At 30.1% G+C, this 21,774-nt stretch overlaps 1 protein-coding gene across 1 annotated transcript; it reads left to right on the top strand.

Annotated features, from left to right (window-relative positions):
- Window positions 1–6,140: 6,140 nt before the first annotated feature.
- Window positions 6,141–16,385, top strand: LOC115886324 (laminin subunit alpha-1-like). The gene is made up of 4 exons (XM_030905418.1): window positions 6,141–6,236; window positions 12,040–12,180; window positions 15,695–16,001; window positions 16,144–16,385. Exons 1-4 carry the CDS (start codon window positions 6,141–6,143, stop codon window positions 16,383–16,385), a joined length of 786 nt encoding a protein of 261 aa, XP_030761278.1.
- The last annotated feature ends 5,389 nt before the right edge of the window (window positions 16,386–21,774 follow it).

The following is a 21,774-nucleotide window of genomic DNA, read 5'->3' as shown; positions in this document are numbered from 1 at the left end:
AAGTTAATTTCGGGCTGGAACCTCCGATTGGTGTTGCGGTTGCACTTAGACGACAGTACATAAATCCTACAGATTTACAGTGGTTTAAACGGCAAAACCGATGATTAAAATCATTTTGAAACGGCCAGAATTATGCCTGGTTTGATTTAAGACGTAGAGATAAGAAATAGAGTTATTTTTTGTTCATTTTCTTCGTGTATTAACACTTTTTTATAGTTACACAACCTTTCTTGCAACTTTAAATCAATGTTTCTTTAATTAATGTTCTGATTAATAATCAAACATAAATATTTAATGCTTTTAAATATACAGAAAGAAGTAATAACACTTCCATTGTTAGGAATATAAAAAGAAAAAGAAACACTTAAAATTGAAGAAAAGTGAATCATAGAATTATCAGTTATGTAATTTTTTTTCTTTCCTATAACTATTTGGTTCAGATTTCCTATTTCAGAGTTTTGATTCAGAGTTTCCTATACCTATTTGGTTCAGATTTTGAATAAAAAGCGATTTTTCAATAAAATTGTAATCAAGATGGCTGGTGTCGCCATGGCAATTTTCTAGTGACACTTAGTAGCTATTTTCAAAATCGACATTAGTTTATGGACTTTATCTAAATTTATAACAGGTTATTTTTATTTAATTTACCTACAATAAAGTTAATAAGTAAGTATTTATTATTTTATCAGCAGTATTAATATTAATATAATGTTTGAGTATCGATTGAACAATAAGCCTCTTAATATTGAGGAGCTATAACATTTTTTCTGGTAGATTTTTACAGAAATCCTAATTGGGTATCTTTATCAACCACATTAAATACAGTTTCTAATCTTTAATCCTATCCCGAACAAAATGTAATTTTTCGAATATTAATGCCAATGTTTTTGTCACCATCCCCCTCCCTATTATTTGCGGCGCAGTTTACAGCGATAAATTTGAACTAAGCGTTTTACTCTCCAGCGCTCTAATTTTGCCGAATTCCGTTGGAACAATAATAATTCGAAAAACGGGCAAAAGAGCAGCCGAGCACAAAGGGCACCCCGCTCGGTAGGTTGGCGCTCAAGAGCAAAACAAAGATGTGACGAAGTGGAGCGGTTTTGGAACGGGATAGACGGCACTCGTGTGCATCCAGTTCACGCTCTACATATGTGTTTAACGTTTAAGGAAAAGGTTTTTAAGGGGTTTTGACAATTACAGCATTTAAATTAATTATTAATGCCTTCAATATGGGTTAAGCGTATGAATAGCTTTTAGCTAAACTTTGTTCTTATGGTAATATGGTTAAATAATAGTATTTTGTTTTATTAGGAGTAAAAACGACACTTTTTGTGACCAGGCCGTACATAAGGCGAGCCATAAAAAGTTATTTTTACTCCAAATAGAACATGATATACAGGGTGGTCCGACTGTATTCCGGAAACTTCGGCAGCATATTCTGCAGATAAAAATAAGTTTAAATGTTCGTATAAATGTATCTTCTAAAATGCTTAGTTTCGGAGATACAGGGTGTAGAAGTTTCATTTTTATTTCGATTTTTCCAAATAATTTCTGAAGTAAGATCAATATTTGGATGAAAATTGGTGTCTGGGAGTTTTTTGACATGAGAAATTTGATTTTGATATCAATATGACTCCTGCGTGTAGAGAGCGCCACCTACATATTTTTGAACTGGTTTGAAAAGTAATAAAGTCTCTTGGTAAAAATCGCTACGAGTAATGGTTCTCGAGATATTTGAAATCGAAAATATCAATAACTGTCATCATTAACATAAATTAAACATGTTGACTAAATAGTTATTAGATGGAAATCATAAATTTGAAATGTTTCTGTGCCAAATGTTCAACAGAAACTGTTTTTCATCATTTTTTCGTAGAAAAATTTATGATTCATTTCAAAAATTAAAAATATCGTAGTTTTAGGAAAAATAAAATGCACTGTATATATAACATACTATACTCTATTTCAATATAATTAGTTTTAAAAAGGACATACACATTATAAAGTATTTCCAATTAAAAAAAAACAAAGTTTACATATTCTGATAAAATAGTTATATATTTTCCTAAACTTAGGTACTCTATTCAACTAAATAGTCTCTATAACTCCGATAAATTGATAATTTATAGAGTTTAGATCGTTTCAAAGGAGTACGTGTACTAAACAAAGCAAATAATAGGAACTGCGCTTACTCCTCATTAATTATCCGGCTGAATACAAATACTTTCCAAATGGGTGTTTCTATTGCTAAAGCTTAATAATTGTATTCACAGGAACGCCTATTATCCTTAGAGGAATTTAAAATATCAATATAAAGAGGTGTAACTAATTAGAAAACATAATATTAGAAAAGGTAAATCATATTCAAGTAAGTTATGTTTTTAGTAATTTTTTATACAAGACGATAATGCAATTTTATCGTTATGTATGAAACAATATTTTTTCCATAGCGAGTTACGTTTTAAAGATATTCAGAAATTATTATTTCAATGAATTTATTACGAATAGAAAAAATATTGTGCTGGGTTGGCGTTGTAATTTGACAAATAAATAAAGCTGTCTCTTTAGTTGTCAGTTTCGAGTCAATATTTCTTAATTCTCTTTCGTGTCGATTGGTCGATTGCTGATTGAATTGGAGTCAGGAATGGCTCAAAACGAAATAAGTAAATTACCAAGAGACATTCAGGCTGAGGCGACAAACGCCATATCCAAACTACTTTCATTTAAATCCCGAATAACTTATGAAAAGGAATAGAAAAAGTTTCAAAAATGGAAGCAATTAAAAAACGTGCGAGAAGAAATAAAGTTTTTAACCTATCCTCGCTGTTAAAGTATCATTTAATCTACCCTTGGGGTTAAAGTACTATTTTATCTCCTATTTTTGATAGATATCAGGCAATTTTAACAGTTGCTATGGAAAAAATTAAATAATACGTAATATACTTTAAAAATACAGATATATTTAGAGTTAATAAAGTACTGGTTATTTTTAGTCGATGTACACGAAAAGATCGTTTGAAAGACTTGCAATACATCATGTCTTAAATTGTCTAGAAGAAAAATTTCTTATAATTAATCTACTTCGCGAGCGCCATATTACTTGATAGACTTGGCGCCTTAATGGCACTAAAAATAAATTTATCACCCGTTGTTGAACGCTGAAGTTGATGAATAAAAGCTTAAATAAATCTCTTGTGTATTTCTAAGTAGAAAATATAAAAATAAGACTATAATAAAAATATAATTTTTGTAGAACTTAAAATAGTTTAATTATAACTCATCAAAGAGTCTCACAACTTTGAGAAAAGCCAGTATTTGAAACGGTTTTACAGAGGATAGTTCTAACATAGAATTTTATCAAGATTTTTTTTCTGTGAAACATATGTCGAAATATCTTGAACACACTGTATGTATATGTTCTTGAGGCTATTTCAAAGCCTCAAATAGAGAACTAAAATAAAATTACGATGTGTTAGTGAACGGTTTAGTAATTGGACTGCGAACCACTTTGTTAGAGATGGACATTGTTCGTATCCAGAGCAAGTAATATTTTATTAGAGCGCGATTGTTCATTTTAGTTGAGATTGAGGAAAACAAAAATAAAATAAGAGGTGATATAACTTTGTCTGACAACAACAATTTATTAAAGCACTAACTGCACTGATGCTGCTTCTGATAGAAATAATTTAACAGAAAATTAAATATCTTGAAAATAATTGTAAAAAATAATAAATCTTACCATAATGTATGACCATACCATAACATGGTATACTGGTACTTCCAAAACCAAAGCAGAAACAGGGATAGAAACGTTTTTTTTTTCGATTATACGGTATATTATTAATATGTACTTTCAACTAATTGATACTTACTTATAATTTTTTTAAGCATCAATATTTATAAAATCATAATTAATTTTTTTGACAGAAGGAAATAACTTGTCTGATTGTTTGACACTTGATGTCAAAGAAACCTAGATAAAATCAGAAATAAAAAACGCTTTAAAACTAAATTTAAATAACTTAAAAACGATCTATTTTTAGTATAGGAACATGTATAATCAAAAAGTAACGAATTGAAAAACATTTTCACTGGTGAAATAAGAAAAGTAGGTTTCCATTTTTTGAAAAAAAAATATTTATGGTAATTTTTTAATCGTTAAGAAATTAAGAAATTAAGAAAGAACTGGAAATAACATATTAAAAGTATGAAATAACAGTATTAAATTTTGCAGCGTTGTAAAATTCAGAAATTAGTGTAGAATTGGCAACGTTGTTTCTACTCTGGATGCGAAGTCTAGAAATAGGAATTTGCCAGTCCGTTTTAAACGTTCGGCAAGTGCAAATCTTTGGCACAGCGAGGTCCTCGAAATCGCGCGTCGTGTTATATTTTGAAGAAAATAGTTTTCGAAATATGTAAAAAAAACTAAAAATTGTTATAAAGTAACTCATTTTATAACTGTTAATTTTACTTTATTTGTTATTTTGTAAAATAATAAAAATTAACTTTAATTTCCATCATCATATAATTTAATTTTTTTTTTTAATTCAAAAAATTTGAAAAATATGACTTAAAATCATAATAAAAAAACTATAAGAAAATATTTTTGTAAATTGAATTTATAGTACATACATAAATATAATTTTTTTAAATTGCTTAATCTACATAAAAAAAATATAAAACACTGAATACAAATTAAAATTTACTACAAATAATAAATAAAGAAATAAAAAATTATTATTTTACTTCTGAATATTAAATATATTAATATAAAAAAAATAAAAAGTTTTTTTAATTATCTTATTTATAATTATTATTTATTATTAGAATTTTCCCTAATTTCTAGTAGTTAATTCTTTGATTAAATTATTATTAAATTATCACAAAAATAAATAATTTATACAATATAAGTCTTACTTCAACTTATAATGATACAAATTGAAGTTGTTATAAAACTCTTGAGTATGATAATTAATATCCACTAACAAGAAACTCGAGTTTAGATCCGAATTTTGTATATTAGAAACCCCAGAAAGGCTTATAAAGTTTATTGTAGTTATTCCAAATTAAACTTCATATCTAACTGGGAAAATATACCTAAGTTTAACATCTGCTTGATGTGAAATAATTAATATTTGACTATAGAGCTTATAATATATTCTATTAAAACTTTTAAAATGATTTAAATAGTATAGAATATAACTTTTTGAAAGTAAAAATACTAAAATTATTTGACTTAGATCTGGTAGTATGTGGTATAGTGTTGTTAAAAGTTAGACAATAAATTTTTGTGATGGTTGACCCTTTCAAGGTATTTTGGGTGTTAACAAACAGCACTTATATAGGTAAGATATTTTTTTATAAATTTTAATAATATTTAATGATTATTACTAAACGATATTGAATTCACAGTAAGTTTTGTGTGACTTTAAAAATTAAATTGAAATCAGAAATACAATCCTGTAGTAAAATTGCATGTCTCCTAGACATATTCACAAAACTTGTGTGAATTTACCATAATATATTTAGTAAAAAACGATGTCACGTCACGTGACTTTTTGTGAAAACGAATCACGTTTTGATCTAAGCAGTTTTTTAAACAGGTGGGGGTCTCAGTGCGTGGGTGATTAGTGTTTGTATAATTTAAGGGCAAGTATATTATAATAATTATGTTTATATGTAGTTTCTGTAAATGTTGAAGTACTATTTTATCTACTATTCTTGATAGATATTGTTGCCATGAAAAAAACTTATTTTAATGTCATCTAACCGTTCTCACTACAGTAACATCAAACATTCTTATGTTTTAGCAGACATAATAAATAGCCATATCTAGGAAAAGTTAATTCTTAGATGTCAGTTACGACACTTTATGTGTAAGGCGACGATATGTTAGGAGACCTCTATGTATATTTATTTCTGTAGAAGAAAATTCTAGAAGAGTTTTAGAGAAATGGTTTCAAAACTTTTCATATTTAACGATCTCCTGACTTTTTTCTTTTTAGCCAATGGCTAAACGGAACACTTCGGGACAAAAATATCGTTTCCGGTTTTTTTCCAGGGGCAATAAAGTTGTGAAAACTGAAAACTGCGCTCTCCACTTTCTGAAAAGGTTATTTTGGCGGAAATATTGCCGAAGAATGGGATTCCAAGCCAGTCGTAAAGTTCACAAACAAAAAGTCAAAGGAGGACATTATTACGAGTCGGAACATACTTTAAAATCGAGAATTGGTGTGGTTAGTTCTTCGGAAATCTCATAACCTTTTGTATTGCTCGTAGTTTTTACTATAATATATCTTTCATTTTTATTTATTTATTTTTGCTAGATTTTTACAGAAAAATTTAACTTTTTTTACATTTCTCAGCCTATCACAGTCTACCAAAAGCTTTATTATTATTATTATTATTTTATTAATCAAATATACCCTACGATCGAAAAAAAAAACGGCGTCAAATACGGCTGAGGATTGATAATCCGCAATAATTTTGTCGAGGTCAAGCCCTAGACGTCACTATTTGGCCCGTACTCTTAAGAAAGTTGTATTTTATTTCTATATTTAGTAAAAATTATTTTTAAATAATTGTGTAGGGCCTAGTTATTTCTGTTTGTTACAAAATCGCTCAAATTATGGTTATTTTAAATTCAATAGCCAACTATGAACCCTTCCCGAATACAAACTGTACATTGTGAGACAGGAAATTGTAGAGAGAAACAAGCCCTATAACATAGTATACAACATTTTAATGAACAGTGCTTTCCTTAAAACCAATAAAATGAAAAATATACGAAATAATATACATGCACTGATTTCTTTCGAAAATCGACAACTATGAAACTATGAACCCTTCCCGAATACAAACTGTACATTGTGAGACAGGAAATTGTAGAGAAAAACAAGCCCTATAACATAGTATACAACATTTTAATGAACAGTGCTTTCCTTAACCAATAAAATGAAAAATATACGAAATAATATACATGCACTGATTTCTTTCGAAAATCGACAACTATGAAACTATGATCCCTTCCCGGACACAAACGGTACATTGTGAGACAGGAAATTGTAGAGAGAAATAAGCCCTATAACAGAGGATACTTTATCATGTTTTTATCTGCAGAATATGCTGCCAAAGTTTCCGGAATACAGTTCGTACCATCCTGTATATAATTTTAGTATAATAGAAAAATTATGAGATATGGAAGTAGTTTCCATAAATGTAATAATATACCGGGTGTTCCAATTAAAATTAGAAAGATGCTACCACTTTTCAAATGATACGGCAACATTGTAACGCAAAAAATCCAAATTTCTTCATAAACATCTAACATGCCATCGCCATGAATCGCCCTATATAACTTTGCGACCTTTCTTTAATACCCTGGAGTCATTTTTTCATAAAACCATTGCATTAAAACACCTAGAGTGAGATAAAGAACAGGAAACGAATGAGAAGAAACGAAATAAAGGACTAAAATGCTTCAGGCAGCGATAAATCATACCGCCTGTGACAAGAGAGAGACTTTGGTTGAAAAAAACAACCACCAGAGGGAGCGGAAATCAAAGAAAACCCTTACCGAGAGGCTTATAAAGGAAAAAAAATTCTCCGAACAGTTCATTTGGCGTTTTCGAAACGTTATTAACTAAAAATCAACCTCGATTGGGTTTTTTGTTTGTTGGAATAATTTTTTTAATTAATTTTGGGTGGTGTAATGTATGATTTTATTTTTTGTTTGTTTATAGCATTTATTATACGATATTTTTTTTAATTTTATACTAGCTACATATTCATCAAGTCTGTTGTATTAACAACATGGGACAAACTATAACATGGGACAAAAATAACATCATCCTTTGTTAGTTTTAGAATGGTTTTGGACCTTTTTTGCACATGTAATGTTTCAAGATAATGTATTTTAGTAAATCTTGTTGGTTACTCGACATCCAAAAGAAATAAGCGGAGTCATGTAATTTTGACATTTCCTCAGCAAAATATCTCAGTAAACAACCTCGTGGGGTATTAAGACACCCCGGGCAAGTACTGAAAGGTTAATTTGGTAAAAAAAATCCTTATTACAGTTTAATTATTTAAAAATATAGAAACAGAGAATTAATTTTGAAAACTTAATCAGATTTAGAATCTGGAGAGGTCCAGAAATAAAATAATAATTCAGAATTAGGAATCTGCTTAAAGTTGAATTAAATTAAAAGATTCTAAAAAGTAAGAGGATTAGGATGGGGACGAATTTTTCCAATTCTAGCGCAAAAAATTAACTTAAAATCGTTTTTTAAGTTAGGCCGGATCAAGGAGGCACAACTTAAGGTTAATTGGTACACAGAAAACGATTTTTAAGTACTTTTAAAAAAGAAAAGTTTTTAGGCAATCCAATTCAGCCTCATCTCAGATTTTAAATCAGGAAAATAATTATTTTTGGGGGTTTGTTACGTCAGAGAACGTATTTTTTGGTTAGAAGTATAGATACAATATAAAAAGTCATGTAAGAAAAAGGTATACTAAGGGCTGGCAAAGGTTAGTCTTGGGTCGAGATTTCGTACGTAAAAGAGTACATGCGTTTATAATGTACTGAACAAAGAGAGGACAGTAAACACGTTGCCAAACGTATGAAATAAACCGAGAAACTGTGCACATCGCTAAGAGACGTGGAAAGGGATATAGCAGATTTGTCGCAGTTGACCGGTCGACCCAATCAATACCTCTCTCAGTACTTAAAGTTCTAGGAAAAGGTGTACGTCATGCGTTCAGCTTCACGATTTAATTACGTCTCGTGATACTTAATTTGTTTATTTATTAACGAGTCGTTGTAATTTTCCCTATAGCTTGAATTTTTTTAAGTGCAAGCTAAAAACACTTGCATTTTTGGTAAAAAATAAGTGGAATTGAGTGGGTGTTCGATAGTGGTCGCGCTATTAGAACTCTGGATTCAAAAATCAATATCTCGAAATCTATTAGAAATAATAGATTGTAGTTTTTTCAAGAACGTTGTTAATATTTCTGCTGTATTTTCTTTGTAGACAGTATGTGAAAATCTTTATCAATAAAAAAATTACACGATTGCTGAAAATTGCTATGCTCTAAAAGTAAATAGATGGATTGTTTACAATTTTTAAATGGAAAAAACAACCTTATCGAATTTTTCTTATGTAAACATATTGTAAAATATCCGATCTCATTATATCAACTTTTTATTAACATATTTTAGTATGGGCGGCTATACTAAAAATACTTATAATTTTTTCAGTGTATTTGAATATGAAAAGATAAGATAAAACAACTTTTATTTTACATCTTAAAATTAAAAATAACTACTTTAATTCATGAAAAAAACTAATAAAGTTTTTACAAACTTTTATTCTAGCAAAATTACCACCATTAAAAGCATTTGCCTGACTCTCTAAGAAGATTAATATCTCACTGTAAATATTTTCTTTTATTCAGACTTTTCTTTGCTCTAGCTCATATTATTCCCTAGCAAAAAGGCATATTTCAAAAGATTTGTATCTCGCAAACCTATTTTATCAGGAAGAAACATCTTTATGTTATTTTATTGTTTTTGACAGTGAATATAAAATATCTGCTTATGCTCTTTCCTGTCTCACAAAGTCTCGAACTTTGTCTCGAGTTTTTCTTTTAAAATTGACATAGTTTCTTTCTTGGTTGGAAAGAATATATATGTAGATTTGGTTAGGTTAGGTTGTAATTTTGATTGAAATCGAATTATACAGGGTGGCGCGTCATATGCGACGCGGTTTTTGCAAGGAGAACAAAAGTTTCTAGTCAATTTAAAGTATTTTCTAAAATTATTTTCTACGAGTTCTACAGGGTGTCCCCAAAAAAAGTTACACATCAAAGTTATGTTTTTAAAGTTATGTAATGGAACACCCTATATATTAATTGATTTTTGGATTCTAGTAAAAAAATAAAGGTTTGTTTCATTAGAAAATTATATGGCTAAAATGTGTAGTTTTTGAAATACATTCACCGGCACGAAAAATGGGCACCTTAAAACTTTGATGTAATTTAAAGGTTAATATATTTTATTTTAATTGGCCGATTTTGATGATTTTTTAAGCAGTGTGTTGCCAAATTATTTGACTTTTTAGTATCTTTTTCTAAATTAAAAATGAAACTCCCCATCTGTTAATTATACGAGGGAAAACAAAATGTTGATATTTTTGATGAAAGTTTGAAACACCCTGTGAAATATGTTCAAACAGCAAGAAATTTAAAAATTATTTTATCACCTAGATACATTTAGAGATTAAGTTGCTGATATGGGTTTTGAAATTGAGAAGTGTGTCAAAGGTAATGCCAAGAAATCGTTGTTCGTGCTGGGAGTTTATTCGATCAGACGGCAGAAATGAACAATGAACTGCAGCCGATTTGGAAGCAGATTCGATTGGAAGTTTTTCCCTGTACACCATTTTGTAAGTTCATTAGTTGAAAATGAACCCGCCATCGCCATACAGGTATAGACATTATTTACACTGATCTTGTCAGTTGACATGAGTTACCCATAGTCACTTAAATTTTGTGTTACAGTCTATTATATCCTCAATATTACTTTTTTTCTTCTGGCAAAGTTCTTTTTCTGTTCCTAAGACTAATAGCTAATAGTAAATATCTTTCTTTGCATCGTTTATTGCATTACTTATTATTGCACCAGCTGATTTGCTTTTTTGAGAATTCCATTGATTCTAGGCTATAGGAGACTACTGGCAATATGACAGTAATGAATATTACCAGTTGACATTGAATTATCATACAATTGACGCTGATTCATTTAATTTCGCTGACATTATTGTGGTAACATGATTATTATCGAATAATGATGGATTTTCTGATAACTCTAAAATAGTTCAGTTTGAGCTCAACAATTGTTTCTTAAAGGAAGGTATTTTTTATGCTTTTAAGTGAATTTCTAGGAGTATATTATCGGCATCTATTTCATTCATGCAACAATGTCTGTAAAATTTTAAGCGCATCTCTTGAAAAACTAAGATTTCAGCCATTTTCAAACCTTAGTTGTTGTTTCATAGTAGCTTGGGTGAGTCGATGTAAGGATTATTGCGAAAATATGTTGTCATACTATCACGATATTATGTTTAACTAAAACTTTTAAAAAAATAAAATCCTTTTTTTTTTCAAATATACAAAAAATCACGTATAACTGTGTTTGGGGGTGTAAATATACCACCAAAATTATTTACACTTTGTTTAAAACTCACCCTGTATAATAATATATGTATTTCATTTTCGTTGTTTTGTTAACGTAAACGGCACTATTTTTGGATTCTTGACAAAATGGTGGAGCTACATATTTTAAGTCGATATGATATTAGTTCTAGAACAGTAATTTCAGCTTTATCTATTTTAAGATAAACTAAATCTATTGAATCCAAAAATAAATAAGAAAAATAGATACTTATTTAGAAATATGCACTTTCACAATTTTATTTTAGTATATATGGTATTATTTACATAAATTAGAAAAATTAGGTATTATTAAAAAGCTAAAAAATCTATCTAGAAAGTGTAATTGTATATTTTTATTACTCACATTAGTTATCTTTATTGTTCTGAAATTTAAAATATTACTTTTTTAATAATTAATAATTAAACAAAAAAAATATAAAACATTTATTTTAATTAAATTGATATTTATTAATATTTTCAATACTAACATTTATTATATACATCCGCTTTATTGCAATTTCTTTGATTTTTGAATTTTTTATTTAATCATGAATAATTTCATATTATCGAAAATATTTTCTATAAATTAAAACATGCTTCGGAAAATAATTTGAACTAAAAACGAACTCATCTTTTTGTCAAGAAATTATTTAGGTATTATTAAAATTAAACTTGTCTTATTTTTTATTCAATCATGAAATAATTTCATATTATCGAAAAAATTTTGATAAATTAAAAAATACTGAAAATAATTTAGAAGTAAAACAAACTCATCTTTTTGTCAAGAAATTATTTATTTTTAAAATGAAATTTGTCTTATTCCAGGATTATACCACAGGAATCAATTGCGAAAAATGTCTTAATGGATATTATCGGCCAACTGGTGTACTTCCATCTCATTCTGAATCTTGCAAAAAATGCGATTGCAGCGAATATGGTACTTCAGATGAAAACCCTTGCGAACAGGTAAGAATGTCATATGTCATATTTCAACTCTTTTAATATTCACATTTTTTCGTAATAAGAGCAAATAATAAAAATAAAAAAGGAAATCAAGACAACTGACATCTTTAATTAAATGCTATATCAAATTTTTACTTAAGGGTGTCAAAAATAGAGTATCTAACATCGAATTCTACAGATAAAAATAAAACAAAAGTTCCTATGAACATATGCCCTAAAATGCTTCCCGAAGAAGTTACAGCCTTCGAAAGGGTAAATAAAATAATATACAGGGTGGCGCCTCACTGCCGCGGAAGCTCCAAGGAGAACGGTAGTTTATGTCGAAATAAAATTTTGGCAGCATATGTAGGCTAAATTGAAAGCATTTTATAAAAATATATAGAATTATACAGTGTCTCAAAAAAGTCACATCAAAGTTTTGTTTTTTCAATGGAACACCTTATATATTAATTGATTTTCAGTTTCTAGGAAAAATAAAGGTGAGTTTTATTAAAGAAGCATCTATGATTTTGACATATTTCACATTTTGTGAAAAATGAAGAGTAAATTTTAAATTTCTGATAACAGCTACCTAAATTTTAGTAGACCTTCTATAGCCTGATATTTAATTACAGTAACCATTGTATGTTAAACCAAATTGAAATTTGACCCGAAAGGTTATACAGGGTGGGACAAAATTAATATGAAACATTAGTCACTTTTAAAAGCAAGTTACTCCTTTACTTTAAATGGAACACCCAGTATATTATTCCGGTGTTCAATGGAGAATTTATATATCTTCAAAATATTATTGATTGCCTACCCCTCAGACAAAGATTTTCCTAGATATTTTAATTTTTATAATTTTGCGTCAGTAGATCTTTATAATTTGAAAAAATCTAGGGGTGGCGGTGATATACCTTTTGTTGATTTCACAAAAAATAAAGATTGTAGAGTAAAATACTCAACGGTTATGAAAAGATACACGTTTAAAACATATTTTAATTATTACAGAATTAAAACTAGATATAAACCTATGTGACAAAAATTAGCTAGATGAAATTAAATGCTCAAAATGCTTCCTTTCCTCTTTACTGCATACAATGATTGCCTTTTCAAAAAGATCTTTTCATTTTAAAAGGCATATGTGGAGTTCTATCTCGAAAAGCAGCTACAATAGTTTCTCTCATCTTGTCGACAATAGTCGGTCGAGGTTTGAAACACTCTCTTTAAAATATCCCCATAAAAAATCAGACTAGATAAAATCAGGAGCATTTCAATATACTATTAATTAAAACAAGAACATTTCTCAGAAATTTGCCGAAAATGCAAACTTATCCGACTTATCCTACTTAGAGAGAATTGATATGAGAAATGTTCTTGTATTAACTGACACAAAATGATAACTAGTTGTTTAAGTTGGACTAATTAGACAGCTATGTTGAAGTAACGTCAGACATATCACAGCCACCTAGATTTGATCAAATAATGAAGATCTACTCAGATCAAATCATGTAAATGAAAATATTTAAGAAAATCTTTGTTTGAGGTGTAGGCAACCTTAATAGTATTTTGAAAATACATGAATTATCCATTGAATATTGGAATAATATACTGGGGTGTTCCATTTAAGATAAAAAAGTAACATGCTTTTAAAAGGTGACCAATGTTCAATATTAATTTTGTCTCACCCTGTATAACTTTTTTGGATCAAGTTTTAATCTGACTTAAAGTACAATAGTTAATTTAACTACATATTAGGCTATACCGGGTAAATTCAATTTAGGTAAGTGCTCTGAATTAACCTACATATTTTTGTATTGAAACAAAATTTAGTTTCAATACAAACTGTCGTTCTCCTTGGAGCCTCCGCGGCGTATGAGAGGCGCCACCCTGTATGTCATAAAACTTTACTTTTTTTCTGCGGAAATGCATCCTTTTTGAGTTTTTCAAGTTTAGAATAGTCAGGGCTATTTTCGTTTACTTGAAATCAGTTATGTAAGCACCCTGTATTTTTTTTTTTTAATGGTTGGCTCTTATGAGTACAACCATTACTCTCTAAATGGAAAGTGCCATTTAGGGCCGTTAAGGAATTTTACACGATCGCCATTCGTTTTGGCATTAAAATGTATATAAGAGTACAGAATTTTAAGAAAAACGGTTTACCAATGTTCTTAAATAAAAATAAACAAAATATATTATTTTTATTTAACCTTTCGAAGGCTGTAACGTTTTCGGAAAGCATTTAGGACAATATGTTCATAGGAACTTTTGTTTGATGCACTATTTTTTTTGACCACCCTGTATAAAGTTAATTATAAAACGAAAGTTGATATTTTATTATGAATGAATTTTACATTATAAAAACTAATAGACCCAATGTTGACTCGCTCTAGACAAAATAGTTCAATGACAATTTTGATGTTATACAGGGTGTTTTAAAAACATGGGCCATCTCTCGTGGGGAGATTCCTCACAAAAAATAAGATTTATTTTTCATATCGACATAGGTCCGATTCTGCTCTGTTTCGTAGTTAGAGGATGTAAAAGACTTAATATTTTTATTATAATTTTTCCAAGTACTTTTAGCGTTTCGAATAAAATTTTGATGGTAAAAGTTACTGTAAGTGGGACATATTTTAAAGTTAAAAAAGTGTCGACATATTTACCTGTGACGTGCATATGGGTTATCACTAGAATATTTTTTCTAAAAAAGCATGTACGTCTCTGACTTTTTCTGTTAACGAAATAGTATTAGCAGTTTAATGCCGATTAAAAGTTGTCTCTTGACATTTTGTCAGTTTTGGCCTCCTTGATGAGATAAACGCAATTTTATTAATTTGCCTTGATCCAAGTCTAATAGCAACCTTTCAAAATTTTAATATCATTAACTTGCGAAAGTTTTATATAAGTACTCATTGATTCCTCATCAAAAATATGTAGAAAGTTCCTATAAACATGGATATGGAAATGCATAGTTTTAGAGTTACAGGATGATAAAATTTTTAATTTTTTTTTTATAATTATCTTAGATACCATTATTTTTTTTTATTTTAAATTGCTCTTTGTTGGACTAATAGTAATAATAACTAATAGTAATAATATTTAATAATAAATTAGGTAAAATATATAATTTATTAATTTTGTTTTTATATTAATTATACTAATTGTGACTAAAAAAATGCGTTTATCTCATCAAGGAGGCCGAATTCGACAAAATGTAAAGAGATAACTTTTAATTGGCATTAAACGACCTACACAATTTTAATATCAAAAGAAAAAAAGTTAGTGGCGCACATGTTTTTTTGAAAAATATTCCAGTGATAACCCAAATGAACGTCCCTAATGAATTTCTTGACCCTTTTTTGGCATTAAAATATGTAGCACTTATAGCAACTTTTTACCCTCAAAATTTCAATTTAAAAATTCAAATTTTAATGTGAAAAAATAAGTCTTATTTTAACGTGAGGAATCTCCACACGAGAGATGGCACATCTTTTTAGAAACACCCCGTATAACTTCTGATATGTTTCCTTAGTATGGTGACATAGCTGGATCCTGCATTTGCAAGCCTGGATATACAGGAATACGATGCGATACTTGTATCCCTGGATTTAGAGGATACCCCAATTGCGAATCGTGCCCTTGTGATCCTAAGGGTATGGTCAATCCAGAAGATTGTTCAGGAGCTTGTCTTTGCAAAACAAACGTGGAAGGCAAATACTGCGATCGATGTAAATCAGGATATTTTGGTCTAAGTTATGAACAGCCCGAAGGTTGCCTACCTTGTTTCTGTTCGGGAGTTACTACGCTGTGTGAAATAGCTAGGATAGAGTCAAAAAATGGTAAGTAAAAACTAATTTAAATCTTAATTTCAGTTAACATGTACATTTTAGGTAACTACACTCAATAACTGGTTTTTGACAGATTTAACAGTCACCAGTTTATCACTCCAGTGACCAGTAACTCCAGTGTCTTTTTCTGTAGGCAACTTTGGTCTTCCCAACGTTGAAAATCTCTATTGGTTAGCGCCAAAAGTACCTAGGAAATCAGTTAGAAGCATACGGTTCTTCGTTCAATTTGGCGTCCAGTGGGTTGTAATGCGAGGCGATACCAGCGGAGAACCAACTATAGGACCTACCATGATCCTTGTTGGAACCAATGGCCTACAATTGGGTTCGGAGATGGCATTTATGGGTCACAGAAGATGGGGTTTGAAGTGCCTTTAAGAGAAAGGATGGTATGTTATCCCCTAATGAATTGAGGGATATTACGAGCAGGATAGTGAAGATCAATATAAAACGAGAGTCGTAACGAGACAAGAATTCCTGAGTGTCATGGTGGATATCAAGTATATTTTGTTGCGAGGTAAGTTTGTATTATTTTTTCAAATATAAATACAACAATAATTATTGAATAGAGAAGCTACATAATATACTGTTAATAGAAACACCCAAAAGTGATGTGGGTTGTTAAAATTGATATAGAGAGAGATGATCATCAATTTTGTTTACAAAACCTTCTTCTAAATACTTTGCATTCTACTAACTACTTTTTGTTGGTCCATTGATGTCCAAATGTTTTTTAACTATTTACCAATGACACTCCGCACTATAAAAGATAATTTTCCACGTTTTTTAAACTTTTACTCAACTGTACTGGCGAAGTAAATTCTGGCTGCTGAGGAGTTGAATGAAACCTTTTTTCTCTTACGAAGTGTTGGATTTTTTTCCTAGAATTTGTCTTAATTTTCTTATCTCTACTTGTGCATTTATAGATGTCATCGCTGTCTTTCTACCGTTAATTGACAAGTTTTGTTAAATAAATAGAGTCTGTGGTTGGTTCATTGTGAAACATCGTTGAAATATTAGTATTTTAATAAAACAGGCTTTAGATATATGAACGTTTTTTAATAAGAGTAAGTTTAAGTCTACATTATTGTTTCGGCTTGTTAGGCCTTTTCAAGAGTTTCTTAAAACTATTTTACAATATATGTTTTAAAATAATCAACTATATATTTTAAAATAGTTTTACGAAACGAAACATATAGGTACCGTATGATCGAATAAAACGGCGTCAGCGATGGCTATGAAACGAAGATCGCTGTCATTTTATATGTAAAAATAATATGGAAAATGTCATCGATCGTCATTTCATAGTCATCGCTGACGCCGTTTTTTATTCGATCATACGGTACTATGTAGAGTTAAAGTTACTCTCATTTAAAATATTTTTTGACAAGTTTTGTAATTATGTTCTATTCTGACATCAGATCTCTCTGTCTTATTTCATTATTACTATATACATTTTGTTTGCCTATGATAATAGCCCGTGATATACAGAACTTGAAACTACTGCATCTTTTAAATTTAAAAGAAGAATTGGTAAAAAACCAATTAAGTATTCGAGGTTGTAGCTTAGTTAAATGACCATTCATGTTTTAGCAATAAAATATGCAAGGAATTAAATATTTTTGCACTATTAAATCCTATGTATAAGGATAGTCAAGCTAAATATTCAAAAATTGCATTGTCTTCATTAGCGTCCAAAGATTTTGTCCACTTACCTAGGGCATTCTGCAGGAAGACGTTCTTCATATTGCCTCTCGAGACGTTAAATTTCTTTAATAATGAAAGAAATCTTGAGATGTCTGCGAAGGTTAACATAATATTTTATACACAAAGCCTTAGAATAACTTTATCATAGAACTTTCTTTTGCCACACTTTAATTATTTTGGCTTTGCTTTTAATCGAAAAAGTGCTTGTCCGGCATTGTGCAGTGGTGTTAGGTCTAGAATGACCTACACTGCTGCTGTTGAACATGTTCTCATAGCACCTGTGATGTAGATGCATGCCAGTTTCTGTACTTTGTACAGGTTTTGCTTTGCTGTACGTTGCTCTAGTTTTGTGTCCCAAGCAACTGCTCCATAGGTAATCATGGGTTTTTTTGCTATCATGGTATACATTCACCGCAAAATGTTAAGAGCGCAGCCTCATGTATTTCCCAGCAGTCCTCTGCATAGTTTTACTAAAAAGCTGACGAGAGCTTATAGAATAATTAATTATTTTTTAATTAAAATTTGAGTAAACAGATTCTGGAAAAAAATAACAAGCACGGATTATAACAATGTATACGTGAATTATCAAATTAGCCTATTTCTTTTCTTTTCACTAATTTATAAGTATACATGAACTAATGATTTATAAAAACCAGGAACTTAAACAGGCTGCGCTATATTTAGCTACTAATAAATATTACATAAGCAGATGTTAACATCAAAGCTTTTTTGTACAAATATTTTGGCCTACTTGTAAATTTAGTGCTGCTATTTTCATGTTTAGGCCTTTGATAACTTGTATTCTTTCAGAAAATGTTTGAGCACAAAAACATAAATTAATATACACTTGTCAAAGATGTATTGATTAATGGCACTATGTTAATTATTAGACTACTATTCTTAACTTAAAAATAGAGTAAACGAGAGATAATTTCAGAAAATTTTAGTATGGAAACTTACTGTAGTTCGTTATTTTTATGCCAAATTTGTCAATGTTTAATAATTTTTGTTGTAGGGACATTTCACACCGATCAAGTGAAGCCCTACTGGAAAAAGCAGTTATGGTATATGGTACAGATGAGTTTAACTATGAGCAAAGTTACGTTGAGAAGTGTTCTTGCCCATCAGGTAATAAATTTAGCAAGATTTTAATTTTTTTATAAAAAGATATTAAGTTATTTATTGTTACTCTTGGTCAGCACTGATGAAGTTTCTTCTAAATATCCATGATTTTCAAGTTAATAAATATTGTTTTGATATGTGGCAAAAAAAAGTCACTTGTATGCTTCATATAAGTATATGCGCATATTCATATGCATATGCGCATATCTAAGAAATACTTTCTGACTACTACTGCGTTCTACTATTACTTAAGTTCAATACATTTACTATGTTTTAGAATTTGAAGGAAGGCAAATACTTTTAAGTTACTTTACAGTTAAATGAGTGCTTTTACTTTTATTTCTTTACTGTAAATCAACGAAATAGAAGAAACGTATTTTTAATCTTACTTATTAGCATTATGTAACACATTTATAAAATTATTAATTACATTTTTATATAAAGGAAGACACCTTCAAAAGCAAGACAAACAAACTATTATTAACGATGTACCGAGGAAGAAATAAAAAGAAAATTATCTTTGCACTGCAAACTCTATTTTTGATGTAACATCGAATATACCTACTTCAAAAACTTTTAAACTTAGAAAGAGAATATTGTACAGAAATAATATTATTGATATACTGGGTGGTTTTGAACTGTATTCCGGAAACTGCGGTAGCAGGTGTGCAGATAAAAATAAGTTCGTATAAGTGTATGCTAATATGCTTAGTTTCGGAGATACAGGGTGTAGAAATGTCATTTATATGTCGATTTTTTCAAATAATTTCCGAAGTAACGTCAATATTTGGACGAAAATTGGTGTCTGGGAGTTTTTGACATTTGATTTTGATGTCAATATGACTCCTACCTGTAGAGGGCGCCACCTTCATATTTTTAACTAGTTTGAAGAGTAATATCTTTTCGTCCGTACCTGTATAAAACTACTGAGTAAAATGAGTAAAATTACATACATTTCCGAGATTCTTTACGTAAAAAGGTATCTTGGTAAAAATCGCTACAGTAATGGTTCTCGAGATATTCAGAATCGAAATTATCAATACCTATCGACATTGACATAAATTAAACATGTTAACTAAATAGTTATTGGACTGAAGTTATAAATTTGAAATGTTTTTGTGCCGAAAGTTCAACAGAAACTGTTTATCATCATTTTTTCGAAGAAAAATTTATGATTAATTTAAAAAAATAAAAAGTTCCCATTTTATCATTCAGTCAAATAACTACTCAACATTTTTATTTTTTATCAATAATGAGATGTATTGATTATTTCCATTCTAAATATCTTGAGAACGGTTGCTCGTAGTAATTTTACCAAGAGATACCTTTTACGTAAAAAATCACGGGTATATTTTACCGAGTAGTTTTTATACAGGTACGGACGAAAAGTTATTACTCTTCAAAACAGTTAAAACACATGTAGGTGGCGCCCCGTATAATAGGGGTCATATATTGACATCAAAATCAAATTTCTCATGTCAAAAAACTCCCAGACGCCAATTTTCATCTAAATATTGATGTTACATTATTTGAAGAAAAAATCGAAATAAAAATAAAACTTCTCTACCCTGTATCTCCCAAACTAAGCATTTTAGGGCTTATGTATTTATTATTTATACGAACTTTCTTACTTATTTTTATTTGCAGAATATGCCGCAGTTTCGGAATACAGTTCAGACCACCCTGTATAACATTTTTTATTAAGAATAATGAAACTGACATCCAATTCCGAATATATCTAGAAACAACGCTTCGCCATCTTAAAATATTTTATTTTATTGATATTTAATACGAATTTGATAAAATAGCAACATAATTCATTATGACCATTAGAAATAGAATATGGTCGGACAAAATCGGGCAAAATGTTTTATTGGATGAATAAAAGAAAATGACATATGAAATGTCAGTAATACCCCTTGATCAAAGAAACTATTTATTATACGGTCTATTTTTGTTTCCTGTATTACTAGGATACACTGGATTATCATGTGAAAGTTGCTCCTATGGCCATGTTAAATTTCCACTAACACTTCTCAAGGGAGTTGAACAAGACTACTGTGGTAAATGCGATTGCAATGGTCATTCACAAAATATTTGACAAAAAGAGAAAATAATAATAAATTCTGACAAAGTTAAGGTTACTAATATAAAGTATTGCCTCCTCGATTTGTTATGAGTGCATCAAGTCGTCGGGGGCATCCCCAATTATAAGGTTATTTATGGTTTCTTGAGGTAAGTTCTGCCATTCCTTGAGCGGCAATGATCAACTCCTGACGATTTGTTGGTGGGTTATTTCATGAAATACAGCTCTATGATGTAAACCCAGACATGTTCAATAGGATTCATGTCGGGGAGAGGAGGCCAGTCCACAGACGAGTTATTCTCTATCACGGACTATCCTAGCTCCTGTGAGGGGACGAGCGTTATCATCCATGAGAATAAAATTATTGCTGATTTCTTCTCGCAGTGGATAAATTATTGGTCTGATTACAGTTTCCACATACAAACGGGCGTTCATCACTTCAGGAATATGAATGAGCTCTGTTCTCGCCTATTGTACATGATGCCACCCCAGAACATCTCAGTTCCTTCCTTGATAAGGAGCAACAGCAAGGGCTGCATTCAAGCGATGCTGCCTCCCGCCTCCCTCCACACTCGCTGACGATAGTCATCACTGATCAAACCTATCCTGGTTTCGTCAGTGAAATTACAAGCTCCACTGAGGTAATAACCAGTTCTGGTGTTCTAGCCCACTGTTCCCTTTGTCTATGATGTAAAGTTAATAGAGGGACTCGCAGTGGACGTCTACGCCGCAATCCAGCATTAGAAAGTCGCCTGAAATGGTTCGGCTTGATATCACTCGGTGGTAAGTTCGTTGAAACTGAGATCGTAGCTCTAGAATTGAACTGACCGATTTCTTCTGGCAAATTGAGCC

This window comes from Sitophilus oryzae, unplaced genomic scaffold (genome assembly GCF_002938485.1).
Source record: "Sitophilus oryzae breed Bouriz unplaced genomic scaffold, Soryzae_2.0 scaffold_482_pilon_pilon, whole genome shotgun sequence".
Taxonomy (NCBI): domain Eukaryota; kingdom Metazoa; phylum Arthropoda; class Insecta; order Coleoptera; family Curculionidae; genus Sitophilus; species Sitophilus oryzae.
The sequence above is the reverse complement of the archived record's forward strand: the minus strand, read 5'-3'. Positions and strand labels throughout refer to the sequence as shown.

Coding starts and splice junctions, on each gene's coding strand:
- LOC115886324 (XM_030905418.1), top strand. CDS start 6,141: ATGGGATTCCAAGCCAGTCGTAAAGTTCACAAACAAAAAGTCAAAGGA. Junction 6,237..12,039: donor TAAAATCGAGAATTGGTGTG/GTTAGTTCTTCG, acceptor GTCTTATTCCAG/GATTATACCACAGGAATCAA. Junction 16,002..16,143: donor TAGGATAGAGTCAAAAAATG/GTAAGTAAAAAC, acceptor CTTTTTCTGTAG/GCAACTTTGGTCTTCCCAAC.